The 24,809-nt window shown below is 39.1% G+C and overlaps 3 protein-coding genes across 3 annotated transcripts in view; 1 reads left to right on the forward strand and 2 right to left on the reverse strand.

The window, feature by feature from the left end:
• stx1b (syntaxin 1B) overlaps positions 1-9,323 on the reverse strand; it is a 46,710-nt gene extending 37,387 nt beyond the window's left edge. Inside the window, exon 1 of the mRNA XM_048203064.1 lies at positions 9,006-9,323. Within this exon, the coding sequence (XP_048059021.1) occupies positions 9,006-9,035 (30 nt within the window). The 5' untranslated portion in view covers positions 9,036-9,323. The remainder of the gene's footprint in view (positions 1-9,005) is intronic.
• Positions 1-24,809, forward strand: part of si:dkeyp-113d7.10 (myoneurin) — an 83,863-nt gene that overhangs the window by 42,547 nt on the left and 16,507 nt on the right. The window lies entirely within an intron of this gene.
• On the reverse strand, positions 12,457-15,867 carry prf1.3 (perforin 1.3). Its single transcript, XM_048203027.1, has 4 exons — positions 15,802-15,867; positions 14,659-15,173; positions 13,301-14,170; positions 12,457-13,120 (listed from the first exon to the last, which is right to left on the reverse strand). Exons 2-4 carry the CDS (start codon positions 15,159-15,161, stop codon positions 12,826-12,828), a joined length of 1,668 nt encoding a protein of 555 aa, XP_048058984.1. The 5' UTR covers positions 15,162-15,173; positions 15,802-15,867; the 3' UTR covers positions 12,457-12,825.

Consider the following 24,809-nt stretch of genomic DNA (forward strand, 5'->3'; position numbering starts at 1 on the left):
TTGCTAAGACTGCAAATGGTGAAGCAACCATACGCAACAACAAAAAAATCCAATTACTTCAGTGGGCGCCCACCCATATGTTAAGACAGATTAAAGGAACTGGCCATCCAGAAATTAAAATTCAAAATCATTTACTCACCCTTGTGTTGTTTCAAACCTCTATGACTGACTTTCTTCTGTGGAACACAAAAGAAATTTTGAAGAATGTGCTGGTGTCGTTGAATCCATACAATAGCTTTGTTTGAGGACAGACTGAAATTTAAGACTATTACGACACCTTTACGGTGCTTTTGCATCCTTTTTAAGTTTGAAAGCATCAGTCCACATTAATTGTAACAGCATGGAAAACAGCAATCAGACTGATTATGACAAAAAAAGTATTTATTCATATTGGTTTGGAATGGTAGAAGGGTGAGTAAATGACAGATTCAACTATTCCTTGGATGCTAGTTGTGTGTTCAGCACTTAATTTGAGAAACTATCGAGGAGCATGGCTCCTATACACATCACAATGTTTCCTGCACTGCTATTTTCTGAATTTAGCTGAATTGTGTGTTTGCAGTCTGAATTAATTGTGATGAGAGAGAGACAGATGTGAGTGCAAAAGATAATCAGCTTTCTATTGCGCTGTCCTCACATGTGTGACGAGTGCTACCTGCTTCGCGAAGAAATGACTCTTTTGAGTCATTAAGCTGGTTCTGATTTGGTAACTAAAAAATAAAAAATCTGAAACTCATGAGTTATCAGTCTGAATCAGCCTAATGACCACTGAATCAGAACTATAACTTGTAGCTAAAAATACATATCCTAAAGAGATTGCTTCAAAAAAAAAAAAAAAAAAGAATATTCAAATATTATTTTTAATATGTTTAAGCTCATAGTTAGGTTCAGTTATTAAGTACTAATAAAACTGTTCAATCATTAAAGGGATAGTTTACCCAAACATTAAAATTCTGTCATCATTTACTCACCCTCAAGTTGTTCCAAACTTGTACAAGTTTCTTTCTTCAAAAAGATATTTTTAAAAATATGGGTAACCAGACAATTGACGATGGCCATTGTCTTCCATAGTAGGAAAAAAAAATACTATGAAAGTCAATGGCCATCGTACGGAAGAGGATTAGGGCCAGGCAATAATAAAAAAATAAAACCATCTTGAGATTAAAGTTGTTAAATTTCGAGAAAAAACGCGTTAAATTTCGAGAAAAAATTTGAATTAAAATGTTAAGAATAAACTCGTTAAATTACGAGAAAAAACTCGTTAAATTTCGAGAAAAAATCCAAAATAAAATGTTAAGAATAAACTCGTTAAATTACGAGAAAAAACGCGTTAAATTTCGAGAAAAAATTCGAAATAAAATGTTAAGAATAAACTCGTTAAATTACGAGAAAAAACTCATTAAATTTCGAGAAAAAGGTCGAGATAAAATGTTGAGAATAAACTCATTAAATTATGAGAAAAAACTCATTAAATTTCAAGAAAAAAGTTGAGATAAAATGTTGAGAATAACTTGAATTTGTGAAGAATTTGTTCTCATAATTTAACGACTTTTTTCTTGTAATTTAATGACTTTATTCTCAACATTTTATCTTGACTTTTTTTCTCGAAATTTAATGACTTTTTTTCTCATAATTTAACGAATTTGTTCTCATAATCTAACGACTTTTTTCTCGTAATTTAATGACTTTATTCTCAACATTTTATGAGTTAAATAAATTTAACGAGTTTTTCTTGTAATTTAACGAGTTTATTCTCAACATTTTTTTCTCAAAATTTAACAACTTTAATCTCGAGATGGTTTTATTTTTTTATTATTGCTTGGCCCTAATCCTCTTCCGTACCATCGTCAACTGTCTGGTTCCAATATTCTTCAAAATATCTTCTTTTGTGTTCAGCAAAAGCAAGAAATTTATACTTAAGTTTGGAACAACTTGAGGTTGAGTAAATGATGAGAAATAAGATTCAGAATCAGATTCAGAATCCAATCCCAACAATGGTGGTAAACCAACTAAAACCAGTAGAAAGCCTAATGTAGCTATTTCCAGTGGTCAGTGAATGTGATGACCTGCAGGGGTCGCTGTGTAACTCATAAATCCCCTACTGAGCATGTTTCATATCTTTTTTGACATTAAAAAAAAAGTCCAAATGAAATAAAGTCCATGACATACAAATCTAAATGTCCCCAAATCAATAATTTACCAATTAAAATGTCCATCCTTATCTGCATTATTCTTTGGTGTTTGGTTAATAGTGTACTATATAAGAAATGCCATACTTAATTGTAATCAAAAAATCATATTTCAGAGTTCTAAATAGAGATCAAACCAATTAAAAATATAAAAATGTTATAGTTACTGCGAGGTATCAGATCAGCCAGACATAGCTAATAGTACTACAAGCTAACATGCAAGCAGATATCTTCATATCTTGTAGAAATGTTCGAGACTAAACCCAAATCTTGCATTCAGGATTATGCTAGTGCACTTAATGTATTTCAACATGAAACATTTTTACAGAAAGTTTAACCGGCCTAAACTATAGATGCTTGACAAACTCATTAGCATGTATAGGGTGCAACCATGGCCACATTTCTGCTAAATCTGGGTTTAGTCTGTAAAGAATCCTCTGACAGCCCTTCAACTAGACCTAAACATTTAACCATTTTAACCACTTTCCTGTATGATTCAGCCCCACAGTTTCCACACAGTTACAAATTTCATAAAATCTGTACTATTTTAAGTGGCAACATTTCAGTTTAATCTCTGAGCATCACTACACTACCTTCCGCTGAGCTCTTAATATGCAAAAAGCGTCAACCAAATCGGTTTAGTCTAACGGCGCAAGTGTCAGTGCTCAAAATTCATTTCATAGTATTACAAAGCAGTTTTACCCAATTCCTGCACATCAGCAAATCTACCCAGTGTACATTTAGTGCAAAACCCTACAACTGAATCATTATACCTTCATTTATCTCCTAACCAAATGTCTTTATGATGCATCTCATTTATCCTCCATCTGTTACAGTACCTGTGGCCACCACTGCTTATCCCTTTTTCTTTTCTCCACTCTCTCTACCTCTTCTTTCCCTTTCTGCCTAATCTGAGATTTGGGGAAATTCCACCTCCCTCTCTAACGTTACTGCAGTTTCATACCTGCAGTGCTTCATGTTTCCCTTTTTCCACTGACACAGCCACATCCGTGACCTGTCTTGACCTATCTGTTGCATCTGTTGTTGGGCAGCGGCCAGCTTCACATATGTAGCCGTATATTCCCTTCTCCCACTCTCTGCCAGTTATTATCTACCTGTTTTGGCCCCGTCGGCTGACAAGACACCTACTGAGTTCACTTTCCCCATGAGCTCAGCTCTTGCTGCAGTCAGCTGTAGCGCAGCTCGCTGCTTATCATTCTGATACTTTCTCTGTGTGTCGCGTCGGCTACCGGGGTTCCCTGCTTCTATTCCATCTGTCCAGAGAATTAATCCCCCACACGCTCTAAAAAAAAACACTTTTTGAGTATCTAACAGGTTAGCATCCAATCAACTCAGAAAGTCACAAATAAGGCAGCAGTGATCTAAAACATATTTTTTGTTGATTCCAAAATAAAAAATATTGGCAATCCAATCTGTTTCTGTGTCCATTTAGCAAGTGTGCCCACTCAAAAAACCTTTTAAGTTCATTACATTAAGCATTATGTTTCCTCTTATTCCTCGTATTCCCTTTCGTTCATTCTAGTAAAATCACAAAATAAAACGCAACCAATTATGCCTCGTTTTTTATATAAACCGACTGATTTGCTATAGCAATTTTTGCTTGGTTATACACAAATGCAAGTGATATTTGTATAGCTATTTGTGTGTGTTCATTTTTGATCATTTATTTTGTTCCTTTTTTGAACAAATATATGACATCTGCACCAAGAATTGTGAAATGAAGTTACAGATATGCCATTGATTTTAGAGTTTACAACCTGTCTACTGAATTGTATCGTACTGTCATATTGAATTCTATCTGTGGGTTCAATTATCACTCGTTTAGTATCAGTTAGCACTATGTGTCTGACCTCTCCTTTTCTGGACAAAACTGGGCAAGATACAGTATGTGATGTCACATAGTCTTTGCTTTCCTGGTGCTTCTGAGTAAATTAAATATTAGGCTGCCAACTTTCCAGTAAGTCCACACCTGCGGTTTTTCACCAAATAATAATCTGGATATCATCGATAAAGCAACAGATTCTTTATACCATGCTCTCTCAACGAGAGTCAGTGGCTTTCAACACAAATATTAATTGGGGTCTTAATTTATTGATACTTACTCATTTTCATACATTTTTCATATTGTTTTGCTTGCTTGTTTATTTTGATGCACAATAAATGACATTTTCCCCACATTTTGCATATTCTCACCCATTCATTAGCCAACTAACTGAAATATACATACAGGGCTGGCACTACATATAGGCAGAGTAGGCAATTGCCTAGGGCCTCTGGCTTTGAGGCAGGGCCTTGATACCGTAACTTCCCCCATATGCTAGTCCACCAATCAAGATGGGGAGCGTTAAGTTAGCAATTTTGTTGGTTGCAATACAATTTCCCATTGCCAACCAACTAAGTTGCTATGCTTTTGGGAAACGCACCCCTGGGCAGCAAAATACTAGGCTCTTTGTCTATTGGACATGGATGAATAGTCACTCACCTGAAATGAAACCAATTGATGTCAACATTTCAAAGTGGGTCTCGCCCTCTAAATGTTTGAACAAATATGGTACGAAGATGCAACTTTTCAGCAGCTGACTGGCTTTAGTTCAAGTCACTGAATTATGGTGATGCCAAAACGAACAAATCCTTCATTTGCCGGTTTATTATAAGTTTTAAAAAACGCGAGCGGCATTGACGCGTCCAGATTAGTCGCTTTGAATTTGCACGTACGATGAATGACATCGTGTCGGGAGCCGACTATAGCAAAATACAAAAGTAAAAGAAGTTTGTTTTCAAAGCCAAAGAGCAAACACACTAGAGCATTTTTTAATGTTTCAGAAAAGTACATCAAGTGTCTGTATCTTCTAAATTCTGCTGGAGTTTACATTACTGCTCTAACATAATACGTTCAGTTTGCAAATCATAAAAACTGTTGTTATATTTAGTTTGATGCATATTTGAGGTATCGCACTGCAAAACATATTTTGTTTAATAGGATGCAGAAATCCTGTTCATACCCAGCTAGGGAAAAAAATGATAAAAGCACTTATGCTCATTTACTGAAGTGGAGTCCTGGAACTGTTAATAAATGACTGAACAAATCACTGCCAAAAATTTATTAATATGGATATATGTAAAAATATAATGACATATGTTGTATAAATAAAAAGGTAAAGAATCATATTTGTTTCATTTGCCTCCAACATAAATTTTGCCAAGAACCTCCAAATCTCTGGAACCGGCCCTGTATACATATCATGTGGTAAACCACGTCCTACATTTAACTGATTGGAGAAAAGTTCTTCAGTACAGTCATATAACTAAATATGAATTTTAGTACTCAATCCAATATTCAGAACATTTCAATATTTAAACACTGAGCCTATACTAACAAGCTACAACATCCAGACATATCTTGTAACTTGTTCAGGCTTTTAGCTATCATGACAGGCTGACAGGTTATTCATCTGACTGCTTCTTAACAGTTCACTCCAAAGTGAAAACTGTCATCATTTACTCACCCTCGTGACTTTTTTTTCTGTGGATAATAAAAGAAGATATTCTGAGAGATGTCTCAAAATTTTGTCCATACAGTGGAAGTCAATGGTCATCAAAACGGTTTGGTTAACAACATTCTTCAAAATATCTTCTTTTGTGTTCAGCAGACAAAAGAAAGTCATACAGGTGTGAAAATGACAATTTTCATTTTGGATTGAACTATCCTTTTAATATACCATATTCTGAAGGCACAACGAAAATGTGTTTCACATTCACTGCCTATATAATTTAAATTTGGAGTCTTACATATGACTTTACCTCTCAAGCCTGTTAGCTGAGAGGCAGAGAAAGAAAGAGAGGAAGGCTGAGAGACACAGACATTCAACCTTGCCTCACTCAAGGACATTACAGGGCACAGTGAAGCACAGCAATACATTGTGCATGTTTAGTATCAGGATTTGGAACAATTTTCTTCAAATGTTATGCTTTTTGATCATATTTATTGCCTGCTTTCTCTGTCAAACTAACGCTCCAATGCTGACATAAACTGCTTTTCAGATGTCATCATTCATGAAAAGACTTCTCTGTTGTAGACTGCATAGGATGCTTAGGATATGAAATTATCAATTTATTATCATATATTAGGAGAGACCGAAGCTGTTACACATTTTACTCTGGTGAATATTTCTTAGGGTAGATTTATTAAGTCAATTTCAGTACAGTCTGATGCCTTATAAAGTCAATTTCAAAAAAGCTACTGAACATTTCCAGTGCCAAGGAAAAAGGTTCAATCAAGACACAGACCTTTTGTGATATAGCAGGCATTTTGTCTCACTGTACGCTAAGTTGTGACACTCTTCACCCAAAAATGAAAAATTATTTAATCACGCTCATGTTGTTCCAAACCTGTATGCATTTCTTTCTTCTGCTGAACACAAAAGAAGATATTTTGAAGAATGTTGGTAACCAAACAGTTGATGGGCCCCATTGACTGAAAAATGGGGTAAAAAATAATATGGAAGCCAGTGGAGCCCATCAACTGTTTGGTTAACGACATTCTTCAAAATATCTTCTTTTGTGTTCAGCAGAAGATAGAAATTCATACGGGTTTTGAACAATTTGAGGGTGAGTAAATGATGTCAGAATTTTCATTTTTGGGTGAACTATCCCTTTAAACAGCCTATTAGCTTTTCTAACTATATTTAAACAGTAAGACAGTTATGAAACACAAAACAATTAATGAAACATCAAAAGTGTAGAAGGTTAGTGTATAAAAATATCTTTTGGTCAAATATTGTGAATAATAAATTCTATTTTGAACGAGGTGTTTGAAACCACAACCACATTTGTCTAATTGAACTTTTGACTCAAAACCTTATAGTTACGGAGATATAGCCCTTGTGTCACCTTCCCCTGTGCGACAACCAGCCCAGATCCACAGACCTGTTATCTGAAACAAATGATCTGCCATTGATATTCCGTTCAATTTTCTGTATAGGTTCAGTGCAATCTCAATAAAATAAGTGTGCTATTTATCTGAACAAGGCGGTCATTGGAGTACCACTGAAAGTCATAAATCTATCGTTCTCATAATGTGTAATGCAATTTTTATTTTTTTTTTGAGCCAAAGGTTTGCTTTGGTCACTGTGGAACATAATGCTTTCCCAGCCTAATTTCATGAGAAATACTTCAGGCTGCAATTATCCCATTCAATCTTACTCATTCATTTAATGTCAGATCTCTCCCCTATACAAATGAAACCTAATATTGAAAGGGGCAAGGTCAATGAATTCTGTCTGATTTATCCTTGCTCGTCTCCACTATGCATAGACACGCTCGCCCTGCGCACGCCCACAGTCCAAGTAACCCGTACACTTCCCTCACCGCGCGACCAATACGTCACAGTGAGGTTGACGATTACATAAAATTCGATTATTGCCCAATCATGTCGCATCAGATTCGCGTTGAACCATTAACACCTTTAGAAGGTATACTAAGGATATATATGTTTAAAAGCACTGTGGCAGCGCAAAAGCGCAGCGAGTCTGCTCGGCTTTGGGGAGTCTGCACGCGCATCACGTATAATTGCGAATTCTGTAAATCCAATTATCTGTAGATTACATTTCTACGTTGCGTCTGATAAGCAAAGGCTGATATCAGATGCGCCGGGTCTCCGGGGGAATAAGGGAAGTCTTGGACTGATTCCGGTCGGGGTTTTGTACAAATGACTTTTTCATGATGAAGCAAGTGGCTCACTGAGAAAGATGCACGGCTGGGTTGTGAAGTTGCCGATATTTTTACAAACATGTTAATGTACATATCTCTCTTCCACCCCCCACCCCTTTCGCTCCCTCGCAAGCGCACTACACGCGCACACACTGATGAGTGCGGTGCACTGGGTTCAGGCGTTTCCTTTACGATATTCCATTGATCTCTAGCGACGGAAAATTCGTGGAGGTTGGGCGACGCATTAAAGCCTCAAGGCCCACCTTCGATATTACTGAAAATAAATAAATAAACGATTAAATCTCTATACCGTCGCGACTACAAATAGAAATACTTTGGCGGCCATGTTGTATTCGTTTAGCTCAATTGGGCGATACGTGAAACAATATTACACTCTTTCATATTTAATATGGGGCTAAGAACGGAACAATGCGCGCTGCAATAATCGCACATCCCATCCAATGATCCAAATGCATGTAGCCTACTACATGTAACCAGAATGGAGCTTTAGTACTCAAAATTCCCAGGTGCAGAAGGGAAAATCTAATGGAGTTAATAGGGTACGGAACAGGGGGAACCTGTTCGCATGCATGTTATTTTCGTTTGACAAAAAAAATAGCTATTAATAATTAATCATGGTGGTGATCATAGAATTAGATATTGGGATGGTGCGTATCAGTGTAAGGATACTGCCTAACTATCCGCAGCAGTCTATACCCTAGATCACACTCCTGGGCGACATGTATCAAAGTAGCATGTATGCATGCTAATGTGGGGGGACTCAATTCGCGAATTACGCCATATAACCCGATTTGATCGATAAATCGATCCATCGCACATGGAACAGTGCTCGCGTGAGAGCTGCTATTAAAAGCATAATATACGGGCGATGTGGTTGACTGTTACATTTGTAATTGCGTAAAGGAGAAAAAAATAGCGGAGATTTTATGAAAACCGTACCATGCCCATAAATGTTCAGCCGTGAGCGAGCAGCAGTGAGATGTCAGCTGCTGACGCCCGGTTGCGGTGAGGAGACGGAGAATATGGGAGGAGATGAACGATAAAGCATCAGAAATACAGACTTACACTTCGTAGTTCCTGCGTGCGATCCTTCATTTTTCCCCGCCGTGCTGGCCAAAAATATCGCTTGAGATGTCCGCTGCGTTCGTGTATTTATTATTGGCAAATGTCTGGCTCCTGTTTAATTTCCCACAGATTTCGGTGATTTCAAAAAAAGAGCGCCCTGTTCTTCCCCTCTGCACTATCTCACGCCTTTTTTCCTTTTCCCTGTTCCTGGTTCTGTGATGGTGTGTCCTCCGTGGCGGTGCAGTGATGCCCCGCAGCGCGCTCTGACTCCAGCACACGAATGCGATTCCGAACGCGGTACTGATGCTGCAAAAAAAGAGGTGGGGGGAGGGGAGCGATGCAGAGGGCTGGAGCGCTTCTGCGCATGCGCCGCCGCCGTCTCACTTTACCTGCCGCCCCTCCCCCATTCCGCTCGCTTGCTGTACTGCGCGTCTCCGCAGCGCGTAACTGCCCTACGTTACCCATTATAAGTAGGGAACTGTAGTTTGTTTTAGACGGAATACAAAACCAGGAGCCTCTTGTAGGCCTGACGAAATAATCGATGCGGGTCTGTTTCATTGTACTGGAGGGAAAATTGGGTAGGTCGCATTGAAACATCATACTACGTCAATGCATAGTAAACCTTTAAAATATATAGAATTGGTTTCATTCGCCATTATACGTGTGAGGTAACAGTTTAGCCTACATCAGATCTCAAATTTCACAGTTATGATGAGTACAAAGAGAAATGCACTCTAATAAAACACCTTAATATACAATGTAGGGAATATAACATATAAAGTGATCCAGGTGTTTTTAAAGTCAGAATTGCAACCTTATTTTCTTTTTGATCAAGTACCAAGGCAAATATTGTTGATGTTGATACCAGTACCAATAGATTTATTAAGACTTTTTATGTGATATCTGAAGATAAAAATAAGAAATTATAGCCAATTAATGTTTGAATGCCATTCTTTTTAACATTTAATATATAGCCCAAGCTGTAAATGATCAGATCTCTGATAAAATTGCATAACATTATCAAATTTTCAACAACTGTCTGGGACTGCTTGCGCCTTTCAGCATTGTCACACAAGCAGAAGAAAATAAAATTCTTTCAAGATTGTGATATGCACTTCTCATGTTATAGAAATGTCTTTTGTGATTTCTTATGTAATTTTCTATTTTAATTCTCTTGATAGAGCATCAGTATTAATAAAAATATTTTAGAAAAATAATTCAAGTCTTATAGGATTAGTTCACTTTAAAATGAAAATTACCCCAAGCTTTACTCACCCTCAAACCATGTATATGACTTTCTTCTTTCTGATGAACACAATCTGAGATATATTAATAAATATCCTGACGCAACCAAGCTTTATATTGTCAGAGAGCGATACCAATATGTATGAGCTGAAGAAAGTGTCTCCATCCACATCCATCCATCATAAACGTACTCCACACGGCTCCGGGGGCTTAATAAAGGCCTTCTGAAGTGAAGCAATGCATTTGTGTAAGAAAAATATCCATATTTAACAAGTTATAAAGTCAAATATCTAGCCTCCGCCAGGCCGCCTTCTGTATTCAACTTACGAAGAAAGGTCAGAACATTTACACTACGTCCTACACCTTCCGTATTCAACTTACGAAAAAAGCTTAACTGACGCAATGTCAGTTAAGCTTTTTTCGTAAGTTTAATACAGAAAGCGGTTTAGCAGAAGCTTGATATTTGACTTTATAACTTGTTAAATATGGATATTTTTCTTATACAAATGCATCGCTTCACTTCAGACGGCTTTTATTAACCCCCCGGAGCCGTGTGGAGTGCGTTTATGATGGATGGATGTGGATGGATGCACTTTCTTGAACTTCATACTTGTTGATCCCATTCACTGCCATTATAAAGCTTGGATGCGTCAGGATATTTATTAATATAACTCTGATTGTGTTCATCAGAAAGAAGAAAGTCATTTACATCTAGGATGGCTTGGGCTAATTTTCATTTTAAAGTGAACTAATCCTTTATGGCCATTATTGGTAACCATTAACCAATAATGGCAACTGTGAAAGGAAAGTAGTTTCATAGGAAGAACAAAGTATTACATTTTGATGAAAGATTACGAAGACCACAGGATCAGGGCAAGGAACATGCATTATAAAAGTAAATACGGTCAATTTGTATTTCTTTTCACTTTAAAGTCCTTTGAATATATGTATATGAATGTATACAGCTTTGGCAGTACAGTTGTCTGTTGGTCTTGGTTTGGATTGCTTGAAACATCTGCCAGAGGGAAACTTCTGGAACAAATGATCAGGGTGGGAGGGATCTTCAGTGCATCTTTGCGCTCCAGCCCAGTTCACTGTAATGGGCCTGCAGAGCTCAGATATGTGAACTGTGGGAACTGATTTAAAAGTATAAGTGTCAAGACTATAACACATTTATATAATATAACATTTTTGCTAATCCCAGTGCCATAAGTTTCAAATGGCTCCATTTTAGACAAAGATGTCCCAATCTAAGGGGAAGAGATATACAAAGCAGTTTTGTCCAAGTACAATTAAATTACTTTTTTTTTTTTTTTTTTTTTGCAAATATGTTCAAATGTTTCTGTAAGAAGAGATTTGTGCAGTATACACAAAATATTATTTTAATGTCATTGCAGTTTTAACCGCATTGAAGATGTTCGTCAGTCATCTGTGCGCCACCAGCGCTTTCAGTTCAATTGGTGGTTCAGAAATAGCATACTTACTTTTGACCACATGGCTTTTAATATAAAACCCTCTGAACACCAATATGCATATAAGTGAATTTTGTTAAATTTAGACTGATGTTTATAAGGCCTTTAACAATAGAAATGATCACAAACCAGCTTTAGGGAGGTTTGGGCCTAAATTATTGAGCTGAACACAGCAGAAGGCCTTTATGAGATACTTCTTGTGTAAAGCAGTAGCTTTTCTACAGGGGGCGCTGTTTGGTTCAGAAAGACTGCAGTCACAGGTCATTTTTCTTTTGTTTTGCTAAAAACATTTGTCATTTTAATTTGTATCAAAGGATGTATTTAAAATTTCTAGCAGTTTAATGTTTTCATTTTATAGATATCAAGGATTTTTACATCTAGTTTACTTATGATTTTCCATCCTCATCCACATTTAGAAAGGTGACAGATGCCACTACCTTCATGCTATATGCATCTTCCAAAATGCTTAGAATGTTATTCATTTTAATTAAAAACATCAAGGCATAATTGCTCTTTATTTGGTCATGTGTTTTTAATTTTTACATCAAACGTTTCTGATTAATCAGAACCGTTGTTTTATCTCTTCCCTGCCTTTCTGTGCAATTGTTATAATAGTTCACAAATCTAATTTCACCCACTATGGGTGAAATTAGCAGCCTAAAGTTTGACTGCAATGAACACTAGAGACAAAAATATAAATACATTTTTTTTCAAGAAAGTTTATTGCATCTGTCTGAAAGCATTCTTTTTTATTTAATATGCCAGTCATTGTAAAAGATACATATACAATTTTAAAACTAATTCATATATTGAGAATATATTTTTTTTAAGAATCAGACAAAATTATAACAAAAATAAAAATATTTCCGATGAAAGTTGATGAAAGATGAAAGAACTTAAGGTTCTTATTAGTTCTTAAAAGTGCTTATTAAAGATTTTGTAAATGTGTGTAAAAATAAGTCAATGGTATTTGATTTATAATAACTATTTCCAATGTGTATCAAATATCTCAAATAGCTTATGGCCATTTTTATACATGCATTAACTCAGAAGGACATTCTTCAATATTTACAGTAGAATCTTTACATTCTACTGTTGTATTATTACAGGAAAGACATATTTCCTGCAAAGGATTTTTTAAAAGCAATGGGTTGCTCTCTGCCAAATGACTGGTAATAGTTTAGAGCACCATCACCACCCGGTGTAGGAGCGTATTTCTCACAAACAAGCCCTGTAAGACTTGGGCCACATGTTGCAGTGTAGTAAATCAAAAGAGAGCCGTGCTTGAATCCAAACTGTTTCTGTATATTCTTGCCTTGTGTTGGGACAAGAGAACCCTTTCCCAATAGATCATCATCAAACACGTTATCACGGTCCCACACCTCAAATCTCAAGGTCCTGTAAGAAGAGGATGGACATGACATAAAGTACAAAAGTATTAATTTAATTTAAAATTTCGCAAAATTTTAATTCGGAAGTTTACAGACTTGTTTAGAGCATTATCACACGTTTTAAAGGCATCTACAGTATTGCTGACAGAAATTGAAACTATGATTTCGGAAACTGTGTTTTACTCACTTGCGTTCAGTCAGAACCACAGTTCCAATATTCCACTGGTAGTTCCACTGAGGAAAGTTGTTGTTCATAATCACATTGGTTGAAATCGATGAAGTGCCGTAAAACACTTTAACGTAACCATCAGTTTTAGAGAACACGTCTCCCCACAATCCCGCAGCACTCTTCACGATCACGCTCAACGTGGCCACTCCTGGCTGACTCGGACAGCAGTTACTATCAACTCTTTGATGACCGCTGCATTTGCATGCACAACTACTGTCACGCCGGCCCACTTTGCAACTGGAGGGGCAAGCGGTCGATACGGCGTTTTTTGTGATGTATTTGCTGATGGCAGCTTGGAGACTGCTTCGTCTAGCTGAGTCGTTTCGCACGAGCATATGCAATGAGCTCAAGGTGTAGGACACCACTCCAGGAATTTTCTTCAGTGAGGTGAGCCAAGCACCATAACCATTTTTGCTGCTTGGATCAAAGAGGATGTCTTGCTGCTCACCGTTGCCGCCCAATATTTCAGTGATGCGGTCAGAAAAGGAGGCACTGAAGGTGTTGCCCTTCTCCAGTTTCTGTTGCTTGGCTTTGCAGTAGCTTGCTTGCCCGCTCACCTTCACGCCCTTAATGACGCCGGACGCCTCCGCCGATAAGCAATTGCTCACGTCGTGTACCGTCAGACCCGTCATGGAAACCTGGCATGTCTTCACAGCGGTGGTTGACTGTACACGGCCGCCCAGGTCGACTCTCCTCAAGAAGTGTGTTCCATAGATAGAGATAAAATGGTTGTATGCAGCTTCTGAACTGCTGTCGTATTTAGCAGGAAGTGAATGGATGGAACCGGCAAATTCTTTGGTCAGTGGAGGACGAGCATGAAGACGAAATCTGACGAAAGGAGAGCAAAAAAGACTTCATTGCTTTATGTTATGTTTATGCTAGTAGTGTAATCTAATGTTAAATAGCTGTTGTTTGTTGTATTGATGTCTCGATTTGACTGTCACTCAACTGTACGGTGTCCTTGAGTGTTTTGAGTGTTATTATTAAATATTATTCGAAATTAGAATTAGTATGTCCCAAATCGACAAACATGGCGGATGTGCGAGTGCAACGGTTAAGTAGAGAGGTTCAGATAAAGGGGTTTGAGTGATTAATTATCAGTATCTAATCTGAAGAACATCATATATCATATTTAATCTGCAACAGCATTGTGAACTTTTGTAATGATATGTTTGGCTATTAACTTTTTTCTGTAAAGAACATTTAAAGAAACTTAAGTAACTTTTTTTTACTGTAAAGAATGGAACCAATTATGCCAATAAAGACCCTTTATTTTAAAGAGTGCACACACACACACACACACATATATGACTTACGAGTAATAGCGACAGGAGAAGGTGTGGCTGGTGTAGGAGAACTTGTCTTGACCGCTGTGGCTCTTGGCAAACCTGGCTGACTTTGAATGAGTGCCACCGACAGCCACACCAGCCACCATAGGCACACTCAGCCCAACCTTCCAGCTGGCACTGGCTGAAGTGGTGGTGTCCTTAAGAACCGAGCTGGACGTTTCATACACCTTGGCACTGAGGCTGCGACGACACTGCACCTTGATGCGCCAGTCGACCACAGAAGCTGGCAACTTCTGTTTCCCGTTGAGTAGTTTGTTATCGCACACAGTGCAGTTGCCATGCTCTCCTCCAACCATGTAGGTCCGCACATCCACCACAAAAGCTCCGGTGGTCTGCATCCGCACAATGTCAAAGCCCTCTCCCACCAAATTATGCCCCGGCACGAAAGGAATCTTCTCGCACTCGGTGCTGGGGACTGTTTCACAACAGAGGGCAAAAGGAAGAAAGAGGAGCAACAGAAGAGGAGCCATTTGTACTGCAGGCTGAAAGAGAAGAAAATGAGAAGAGAACTATTTCACATTATTCTAATTTAATAACTGATCAAGAAATATTTGGACATTTAACATGTAGAAATGTCTGAGTATCTTTACATTATATAACAAAATATCAAACCAAGTATATATATATATATATATATATTATGAAAAGGTTGCTGATGTTTGTCAGTTGATTGATAATTGCATTGATATTTGGACTGTAACAAATATATTACTCCTACATCATTGCAGTTTTACTAACCAACACTGAAAACAGTCTGTAATTGACCAATAAATATGTCTAATACCAGTTCTAGTGTTCTACTAACATAGATTGTTACTAAATTTTAAAGGGCTCTTTTTTTTTTTTTTTTTTTTTTTTACATGATTTTTGAAGTAAAGTAAAAGTATATAAGTAGAAAGCAATGTATGCTACTTTCAAGCTTTTTTGAGTTAGAGAAGCATTTAACATTAAAAATACCCACTAAATACATCCACTCTTTAGAAACCTTTCTACCTTTATTCTACACTGTACCAAAGACAAACATTTATGCACTGAAAGAAAGATAAATTGTAAGCTATTCATAATTCCTATACAAAATATGAAAATACCAAGCAAACAATTGACATTTACCTAGTTGAGATGTTTTCTTAACAGCCTTGGTAGGGCAGGGCGGACGATTCAGTTAAATAACCCTAATGTTAGAAAAAAAAAGGGGGGAACAAAAAAGAGCAGACTCAGAAACACCAGTTATGTTACCTTCACACTTTTTTCCACAACACCAACACAAAGACACGAGCACATATACACATACTTTTTTCATACTTTTTAGCCTTTTGTAACATCAATAAACAATTCTTCGCTCTCTTAAAGTTAAAAGAAATGAATTCTGAACAAATTTTAACACTTTTTTTTTGTAACCAACACGGCCTGTGAGGAATAGACTTATTTACACCCTTCTCAGGCCATCTATTAACATGCAATCAATGAAATCAATAACACTTCTGTAACTTCATTTCAGAAATACCACTGTATATAAATACCACTGGTTTTTCTTGATGGATGCTAAAACATCAAAATTATTTAAAAAAAAAAATGTTTTAATTTGAAATGCAATAAAACATAACAGCATCCTAGCTGTAACAGTAAGCAGGAGAACACTTTTAAAGCTAGGTTTTTATTGTAGCCTGTATTTCTCAGTGGCAATGTGGTGCACTTACTGCAAATGAATCATGACATATAGTCTTCTGCTAGTGCAGCTCACACTGCAGGGTCATACTAATCAAGATTTGATATCAGACTTGATTCAGGCTTCTCTCTGTCTGCTCTATTTAATGCATTAAATTGCAGACCGTTGACCTTCGCACTGGCTGCGATTGGCATCTCTGGATCTGTGCTCGATTGGCTCTTATCTTACTGAGATGAAAATTCCTACCACGACAATTTGAAAGGGTCAGTCTCGGCACTCTCAGAGATTTTAGAGGAATGACCCAACCACTTATATGATTTCACACATTTTTGGACCTCACGGTAAATGTGCAGGTTTACTAGTACACAACATTGAATCTATGTGAATAGGATCGATACGATCATTCTTGTGGAAACTTGGGCTTTGCTCTGCATTTATCTCACATGTAATGACTTTTATCACACCAAGATCTTTGTGAATTCTTGACCAACTTCATTTGGTGCAAGTATTCAACGTATCAGCGTTCATAAACGATGGGTGAATATCTGACTAAACATTTTTAGAGAGAAACAGTTCTTCACACCTCTCATCTGCAATGTCTGCAGAAATGGTGTGTAAACCGCTGTTGCTCTGTACCAATAATGTTAAAGCATTCAAAAACTATAGGCTTTGACTCTTTAGTTTCGACCGTTTCACATTTATCGAAACACATTTATTCAATTATACTGTTCATATATCTTATCATAGCAACCATTATAGTACTAACAAATTTATTAAGTTTTACCAAATTCTGATGGGTGCAATCAGAATTTGGTAAAACTGCTTTCAATTTTTATGCTTCATAGGCATGGAAGGAGCTGCAAAACACTATTTATTAATTAAAAAAAAAACTTTTGTGATGCTTTATGCATTTGCATGAGCCAAAACATAATGACCAGTCACAGGTGAAGCGAAAATCATTGATCATCTCCTAACAAGGCCATATTTTATATATATTGCTTTGGCATGCCAATAAAGCACAATTTGAATATTGAGATCTGGGTAGATTAGATGGTAAGCAAACAATCAGTTCTCGTAATCAACATGTTGGATGCAGGAGAAATGGGCAGGAATAAAGATCTGAGCCACTTTTGACAAGGGCCAAATTGTTATGGCATGGGTTGCTCTCAGTCAGCAGTGGTGAGAATTTACCAACAGTGGTCCATGAAGGGACAAACCAAGAACCGGCGACAGGGTGTTGGGTCCCCAAGGCTCATCGATGCATTAGGGCAACGAAGGCTATCCCGTCTGGTCGGAGACAACAGAAGGTCTACTGTGGCACAAATCACGCAAAATTTGAATTATGTTTTATTAACAAGGTTCGGGAGGAACACGTTCAAATGATCTATCCAATTGACACGTCATTCCAATCAGCATGAGTCGAGGCCTATATATATACGACTCACCTATGTTCCTCGACAGTTTTCAGCATCCCTCCACCACCCCGTCTCCTCACACTCGCCTGGTTACCATCTTAAACAGAGATATGGGGGGGTACTCTAGGTTCGGGACAAAATACCAAGATCGGAGCCTCTTCTCGGACAGCACTCCAAATACACATACTACTTTCTATCTGATTATTTGTAAGGGTGAACTCGTGAAATGATGGTTATGGGAAGAACACACACTGCATCACACTCTGCTGTGTATGACGCTGTGTATCCACAGACCAACCAGAGTGATAACCCCTGTCCACCGACGAAAGCGGCGACAATGGGAAGCCGATGGAGGGAGTGTGATGCTCTGGGCAATGTTCTGCTGGGAAACCCTCGGTCCGGCCATTCGTGTGGACGTAAATTTGACATGTGCCACATTGTTGCAGACCAGGTACACCAGGATAATGCAGCAGGATAATGCACACTGCCACACTGCACACATTGTTCAGGAATGGTTTTAGGAACATGATGAAGAGTTCTGAGCTCCAGATTCCCCAGATCTCAATCCAATTGAGCATCTGTGGGATGTGCTGGGCCAACAAGTTGCTCCACCTCGTAACCTACAGGACTTGAATGATCTGCTAACGTCAAGGTGCCAGATACCACAGGACACCTTCAGGGCTCTAGTGGAGTCCATGCCTCAGCGGGTCAGCTCTGGTTTTGCAGCACACGAAGGACCAACAGCATGTTAGAAAGGTGGTCATAATGTTTTGACTCATCTGTGTGTGTCAAACTGCAATCAGGCCATACGTTTTTGTGCATTGTATATGTTTTAATGAGTGAAATTGTTGTTGACTCTCTGGAAGATCTTGTATCTCAATGCAACACATTTATGTCAAAGCGCAGTCCGATACAAAGTGCAATCAGGTCGCCTGCCAAAGTGGCTAGCAAATATCTGCCAGGTGTTTGATTCCAGCATGACTGAGATTTTTCACCTGGTAGATTTAAAAAGGTCACTTAAGGTGACAATAATAATACATTGACTCTGCAGATTGATTATGTAGCTGATGTTTTTTTTATGGGATGAAGAACATGCTGACTCCTCCTGAGAGACTTATCTTACTGCTCTGGTGGATTATTACTTTATCTCCTCAGAACATCTACCTGAAGATCAATGTAGGTCAGAAGAGACCAAACCACTCTGAGGGGAATTTCAATGTTTATTCTTTCAGATATCATGACATTATGATGTATTCAGCCCTTTTCTCCTATACGACAGAATTTCATGTAAGCTAGAAACTTGAGCTAGCAACTATGGCCAATATTTTTTAACTAAGACCTGAGAAGCCAAACAATAGCTTGATTTATTCAAAATGAAACTAATTAGGATTAAATAAGATTAAGATTTTAAATAATTAAATTTTAATTTTAATTTAATTAATATAATTAAACAATGAGTTATGTTAAATGCAAATTAATTTGAATAGTAAGAAAGAAAGCTCTGACAAACTAAAAAAAAAAAAGTTACCAGACAAGACATTTTTTCATCCTATCCTCAAGAACAATAAGTTCTCTTTTCTTTCTGCCATTGATCATAGCAATGAAAACTCTTTATGTGTTTAGATTCATTTATTCTGAAGCTTGCTTTCGGTTTGCCAAGGGCCACTTTCTGTTTAGCACTAAATGTTTTTCGTTATTTTTTGTTTTGTTCATCCAAGCAGCTATCAGAACGGTACCCCTGGCGCACCAGAAATCGACTTTGCATTAGTACCCAGTCGTAGTTGACCAATTTAAAATCAACAAACTTTGTTAAAGGCTCAAATAGCAATTTGAGTTCAAATTATAACTTGTAACCTCAGTTACCAGTGCCACGCAGCATCAGATCATGGTTTAGTCCTGATTGTGATCTAGGCCATGAAGGCTTGCTGTGGAATGTGGGTTAACCCATTTACACCAACAGCGTAGCCGAGTCCGACCCAGATGTTACATCAGTTGTAAAGTCCTTCGGTCTGACAGGCCTGTGATCTGAAAACAAGCTTTACTGTGCAATGCAAGATGTGGTAATAGATAAAATCTGTCATGTACATTTTATCATTCCAAACTTGTATCATCTGCTCATCACACAAAGGAAGAAAAAATGAGTGAATGGAACATTGGTATGTTGGTATGTGTTCCACAGATCATATAGGATAACATGAGGGTGAGCAAATGATGACAGATGTTTCATTTTTGGCTGAACTATTTCTTTAACACACCATTGAATTGATTGCTAGGCTGTGTTGAGCGCACTGCTGCAGAAGGGTTTGTTGTTTTGCATTCTGTGCTGCAATTTATGACCCACGTACAGGTCACTGAGTGCAGCGGCAGCGAAGGGAGAAACTTGCAGTGTATCTTAAATGCCTGCCAAGCTGCATCTCAGTGCTACAGCAGTCCCTGTGCCGAAGTTGTGCCGAATTTTAACTCCCTGCCAAATTATTACCCTCGTTGAGGCCGCTACCTGGTTGCCTAATCCTAACACACACACCTAATTCTAAGGCTACCTATACTAGGGTAATAATCTGGCGGGGTCAGAATTTGGCACAACAAAAGGAAGAGGTGACAGAGGAACCCATGGGTTTAAAGTGAAAAGCACACACATAGACTAAAAAAATATGGACGACTCACCTTCACTCTCTTCTATTGTAGAGAACTGAAGCCGCCAATGTCCAAATATGGCACTGACATCTTGGAGTCAGTAGTGAGCATGAAGTGGAGCCGCGGTATCAAGGCCCCACATACACTTGTGCAGAATCGGTTAGTACAGATTACGTCAGAACAACACATTATGTCAGTGTGAAATAAACAGTTATGGAAATGTAGAAACTAAAGTTGAAGCTCCAATCTCTTCCTGAAAATCCTGAAAAAAGTCAGTTGGTGCCTCAGTGAGTACTTTGCTGAGAAAAGCTGTCAATTATGACAACACACTGCTGTTTTTATAGCATTAAATAATTAACTAAAACCAAACTTATTTAAAAAATGAACATTTAAAGGTGCCATCGAACGTTTATTTTACAAGATGTAATATAAGTCTAAGGTATCCCCTGAATGTGTCTGTGAAGTTTCAGCTCAAAATACCCCATAGATTTTTTTTTAATTAATTTTTTTAACTGCCTATTTTGGGGCATCATTAAATATGAGCCGATTTATGCTGTGCGGCCCCTTTAAATCTCGTGCTCTCCGCCCACGGAGCTCGTGCTTGCCTTAAACAGTGCATAAACAAAGTTCACACAGCTAATATAACCCTCAAATGGATCTTTACAAAGTGTTCGTCATGCATGCGTCGGATTATGTGAGTATTGTATACTGTTATATTGTTTACATTTGATTCTGAATGAATTTGAGGCTGTGATTCGTGGCTAACGGCTAATGCTACACTGTTGGAGAGATTTATAAAGAATTAAGTTGTGTTTATGAATTATACAGACTGCAAGTGTTTAAAAATGAAAATAGCGACGGCTCTTGTCTCCGTGAATTCAGTAAGAAACAATGGTAACTGTAACCACATTTAACAGTACATTAGCAACATGCTAACGAAACATTTAGAAAGACAGTTTACAAATATCACTAAAAATATCATGATATCAGAATCAGAATCAGAATCAGAATCAGAAAGAGCTTTATTGCCAGGTATGTTGTTTACACATACTAGGAATTTGTTTTAGTGACAGAAGCTCCACAGTGCAACAGAGTAACAGCGACAAGACAAGACACATAATAAAAAGAATAAAATAATAATATACAAATTTACAAGATAGACAAAGTGCAAAAAAAGCAAAAGACAATATATATTATAGACAATTGTATGTACAATTATGTGTGCAAATTGAGATATAAATAAGTGTTTTAAGTAAATAATATGTAATAGTGTTGTGTGTTCCGTGTTTGTCAAGTGTTCATGAGATGGATTGCTTGAGGGAAGAAACTGTTCCTGTGTCTGGTCGTTCTGGTGCTCAGGGCTCTGTAGCGTCGACCGGATGGCAACAGTTCAAAGAGGGCGTGTGCTGGATGTGAGGGGTCCAGAGTGATCTTCTTTGCCCTTTTTCTCACTCTGGATAAGTACAGTTCTTGGAGAGTGGGGAGGGTTGTGCCAATGATTCGCTCAGCAGACCGGACTACCCTCTGTAGTCTTCTGAGGTCAGATTTGGTAGCTGAGCTGAACCAGACGGTAATTGAAGTGCAGAGGATGGATTCGATAATGGCAGAGTAGAACTGTTTCAGCAGCTCCTGTGGTAGGTTGAACTTCCTCAGCTGGCGAAGGAAGTACAACCTCTGCTGGGCCTTTTTCACAATGGACTCGATGTGGTTGTCCCACTTCAGGTCCTGGGAGATGGTGGTGCCCAGGAACCTGAATGACTCCACTGCAGTCACAGTGCTGTTCATGATGGTGAGTGGGGGAGAGCAGGTGGGTTTTTCCTGAAGTCCACGATCATCTCCACTGTCTTGAGCGTGTTGAGCTCCAGGTTGTTAAGACTGCACCAGACAGCCAGCTGTTCAACCTCCAGTCTGTAAGCAGACTCGTCACCGTCCTGGATGAGGCCGATCAGTGTGGTGTCATCCGCAAACTTCAGGAGCTTGACAGAGGGGTCTTTAGAGGTGCAGTCGTTGGTGTAGAGGGAGAAGAGCAGTGGGGAGAGCACACAGCCCTGAGGGGCGCCGGTGCTGATGGTGAGGGTGCTGGATGAGAATTTTCCCAGCCTCACTAGCTGCTGCCTGTCTGTCAGGAAGCTGGTGATCCACTGACAGACAGAGGTGGGCACGGAGAGCTGAGTTAGTTTAGGCTGGAGGAGTGATGGGACAATGGTGTTAAAAGCAGAGCTGAAGTCCACAAACAGGATCCTCACATAAGACCCTGGTCTGTCCAGATGCTGGAGAACATAATGCAGTCCCATATTGACTGCATCATCCACAGACCTGTTTGCTCGATAAGCAAACTGCAGGGGGTCCAGTAAGGGTCCAGTGATGTCCTTCAGAAAAGCCAGAACCAGTCTTTCAAATGACTTCATGGCCACAGACGTTAGAGCCACAGGTCTGTAGTCATTTAGTCCAGTAATTTTGGGTTTCTTTGGGACAGGGATGATGGTGGAGCGTTTGAAGCATGAGGGGACTTCGCACAGCTCCAGTGATCTGTTGAAGATCTGTGTGAAGATGGGGGCCAGCTGGTCAGCGCAGGTTTTCAGACAGGCTGGTGAAACGCTGTCTGGGCCTGGTGCCTTTCTTCTCTTGTTCTTTCTGAAGACCTGGCGCACGTCATCTTCACTGAACTGAATTGCAGGTGTGGGGGAGAGTGGGGTTGATGGAGGTGTGAATGGTGATTTTTCAAACCTGCAATAAAACCCATTCAGATCGTCTGCCAGTCGTTGATTCTCCACAGAGCTGGGGGATGGTGTCTTGTAGTTGGTAATGTCTTTCAGACCTTTCCACACTGAAGCTGTGTCATTAGAAGAGAACTGATTCCGAAGTTTATCAGAATAATTCCTCTTTGCCACTCTGATCTCCTTTTCCAGTGTGTATTTGGCCTGTTTGTACAAGACTCTGTCCCCTTTTCTGCGAGCATCTTCTTTGGCCTGACGGAGCTGGCTGAGTTTTGCAGTGAACCAGGGTTTGTCATTGTTGTAAGATAAATGAGTCTTTGTAGGAATGCACAGATCCTCACAGAAACTGATATATGATGTAACAGTCTCTGTGAGCTCGTCCAGATCGGTGGCAGCAACTTCAAAAACACTCCAATCAGTCCATTCGAAACAGGCTTGTAAAGCCCGCTCTGTTTCGGTGGTCCATCTCTTTACAGTCTTTGCTACAGGTTTAGCTGATTTCAGTTTCTGCCTGTAGGTTGGTATGAGATGAACTAAACAGTGATCAGAGAGCCCCAAAGCTGCCCGTGGGACAGAGTGATATGCATCCTTTATTGCTGTGTAACAATGGTCGAGTATATTACTGTCTCTGGTGGGACAAGTAACATGCTGTCTGTATTTGGGCAGTTCACGTGAGAGAATCGCTTTATTAAAGTCCCCGAGAATGATAAGAACAGAGTCCGGGTGTTGTTGCTCGCTCTCTGTGATCATATCAGCGAGTAACTGTAAAGCCGAGCTCACGTGCGCTTGCGGAGGAATGTAGACGCTCACCAGAATGAACGAGCAAAACTCCCGCGGCGAATAGAACGGTTTGCAGTTAATGAAGAGTGTTTCAAGATCTGGACAGCACATCTTCTTTAACACCATTACATCTGAACACCACCTTTCGTTGATGTAAAAGCACGTCCCGCCGCCGCGCGATTTCCCCGTTGATTCTGCGTCGCGATCTGATCTAAACAGCTGAAAGCCCGGCAGACATAACACGCTGTCCGGAATGGCGTCGTTCAGCCAGGTTTCCGTGAAGCACAGAGCAGCCGAGTTCGAGAAATCCTTATTTGTCCGGGAGAGCAGAAGGAGTTCGTCCGTTTTGTTGGGCAGAGAGCGGAGATTCGCCAGATGGATGCTAGGCAGCGGCGTTCTTAATCCGCGCTGTCTGAGCTTCACGAGGGCGCCGGCGCGCTTTCCCCGTCTGCGCGTCCTGAAGCGTCTAAACAGCGCTGCCGCTCCGCCGACTACAACATTCAACAAAACGTCTGAATAATCGAAATCCGGTAAAAGATTTTGTGGTGTGAACTGCCGAATGTTCAGCAGTTCATCCCTGGTAAAACTGATGGTGTTTGAAAAACAGAAAACAGGAAAAACTAACAAAAACAGAACAAACACTGAAGAGCTAAGCACTGTGGCTGCCATGCGCGGCGCCATCTTGATCTTGAAGTCATGGATCATGTCAGTTATTATTGCTCCATCTGCCATTTTTTGCTATTGTCCTTGCTTGCTTACCTAGTCTGATGATTCAGCTGTGCACATCCAGACGTTCTGCCCTTGTCTAATACCTTTCATAATGTTGGGAACATGGGCTGGCATATGCAAATATTGGGGGCGTACACCCCGACTGTTACGTAACAGTTGGTGTTATGTTGAGATTCG

Source organism: Megalobrama amblycephala, linkage group LG9 (genome assembly GCF_018812025.1).
Source record: "Megalobrama amblycephala isolate DHTTF-2021 linkage group LG9, ASM1881202v1, whole genome shotgun sequence".
Taxonomy (NCBI): domain Eukaryota; kingdom Metazoa; phylum Chordata; class Actinopteri; order Cypriniformes; family Xenocyprididae; genus Megalobrama; species Megalobrama amblycephala.

Bases quoted from the DNA above. Each gene is read 5' to 3' on its own strand.
- prf1.3 (XM_048203027.1), bottom strand. From the start codon at position 15,161: ATGGCTCCTCTTCTGTTGCTCCTCTTTCTTCCTTTTGCCCTCTGTTGT. The intron at 14,171-14,658 runs GTAAGTCATATA...TCCTTTCGTCAG, and splicing joins TTCTCCTGTCGCTATTACTC to ATTTCGTCTTCATGCTCGTC. The intron at 13,121-13,300 runs GTGAGTAAAACA...CTCTTCTTACAG, and splicing joins GTGGTTCTGACTGAACGCAA to GACCTTGAGATTTGAGGTGT.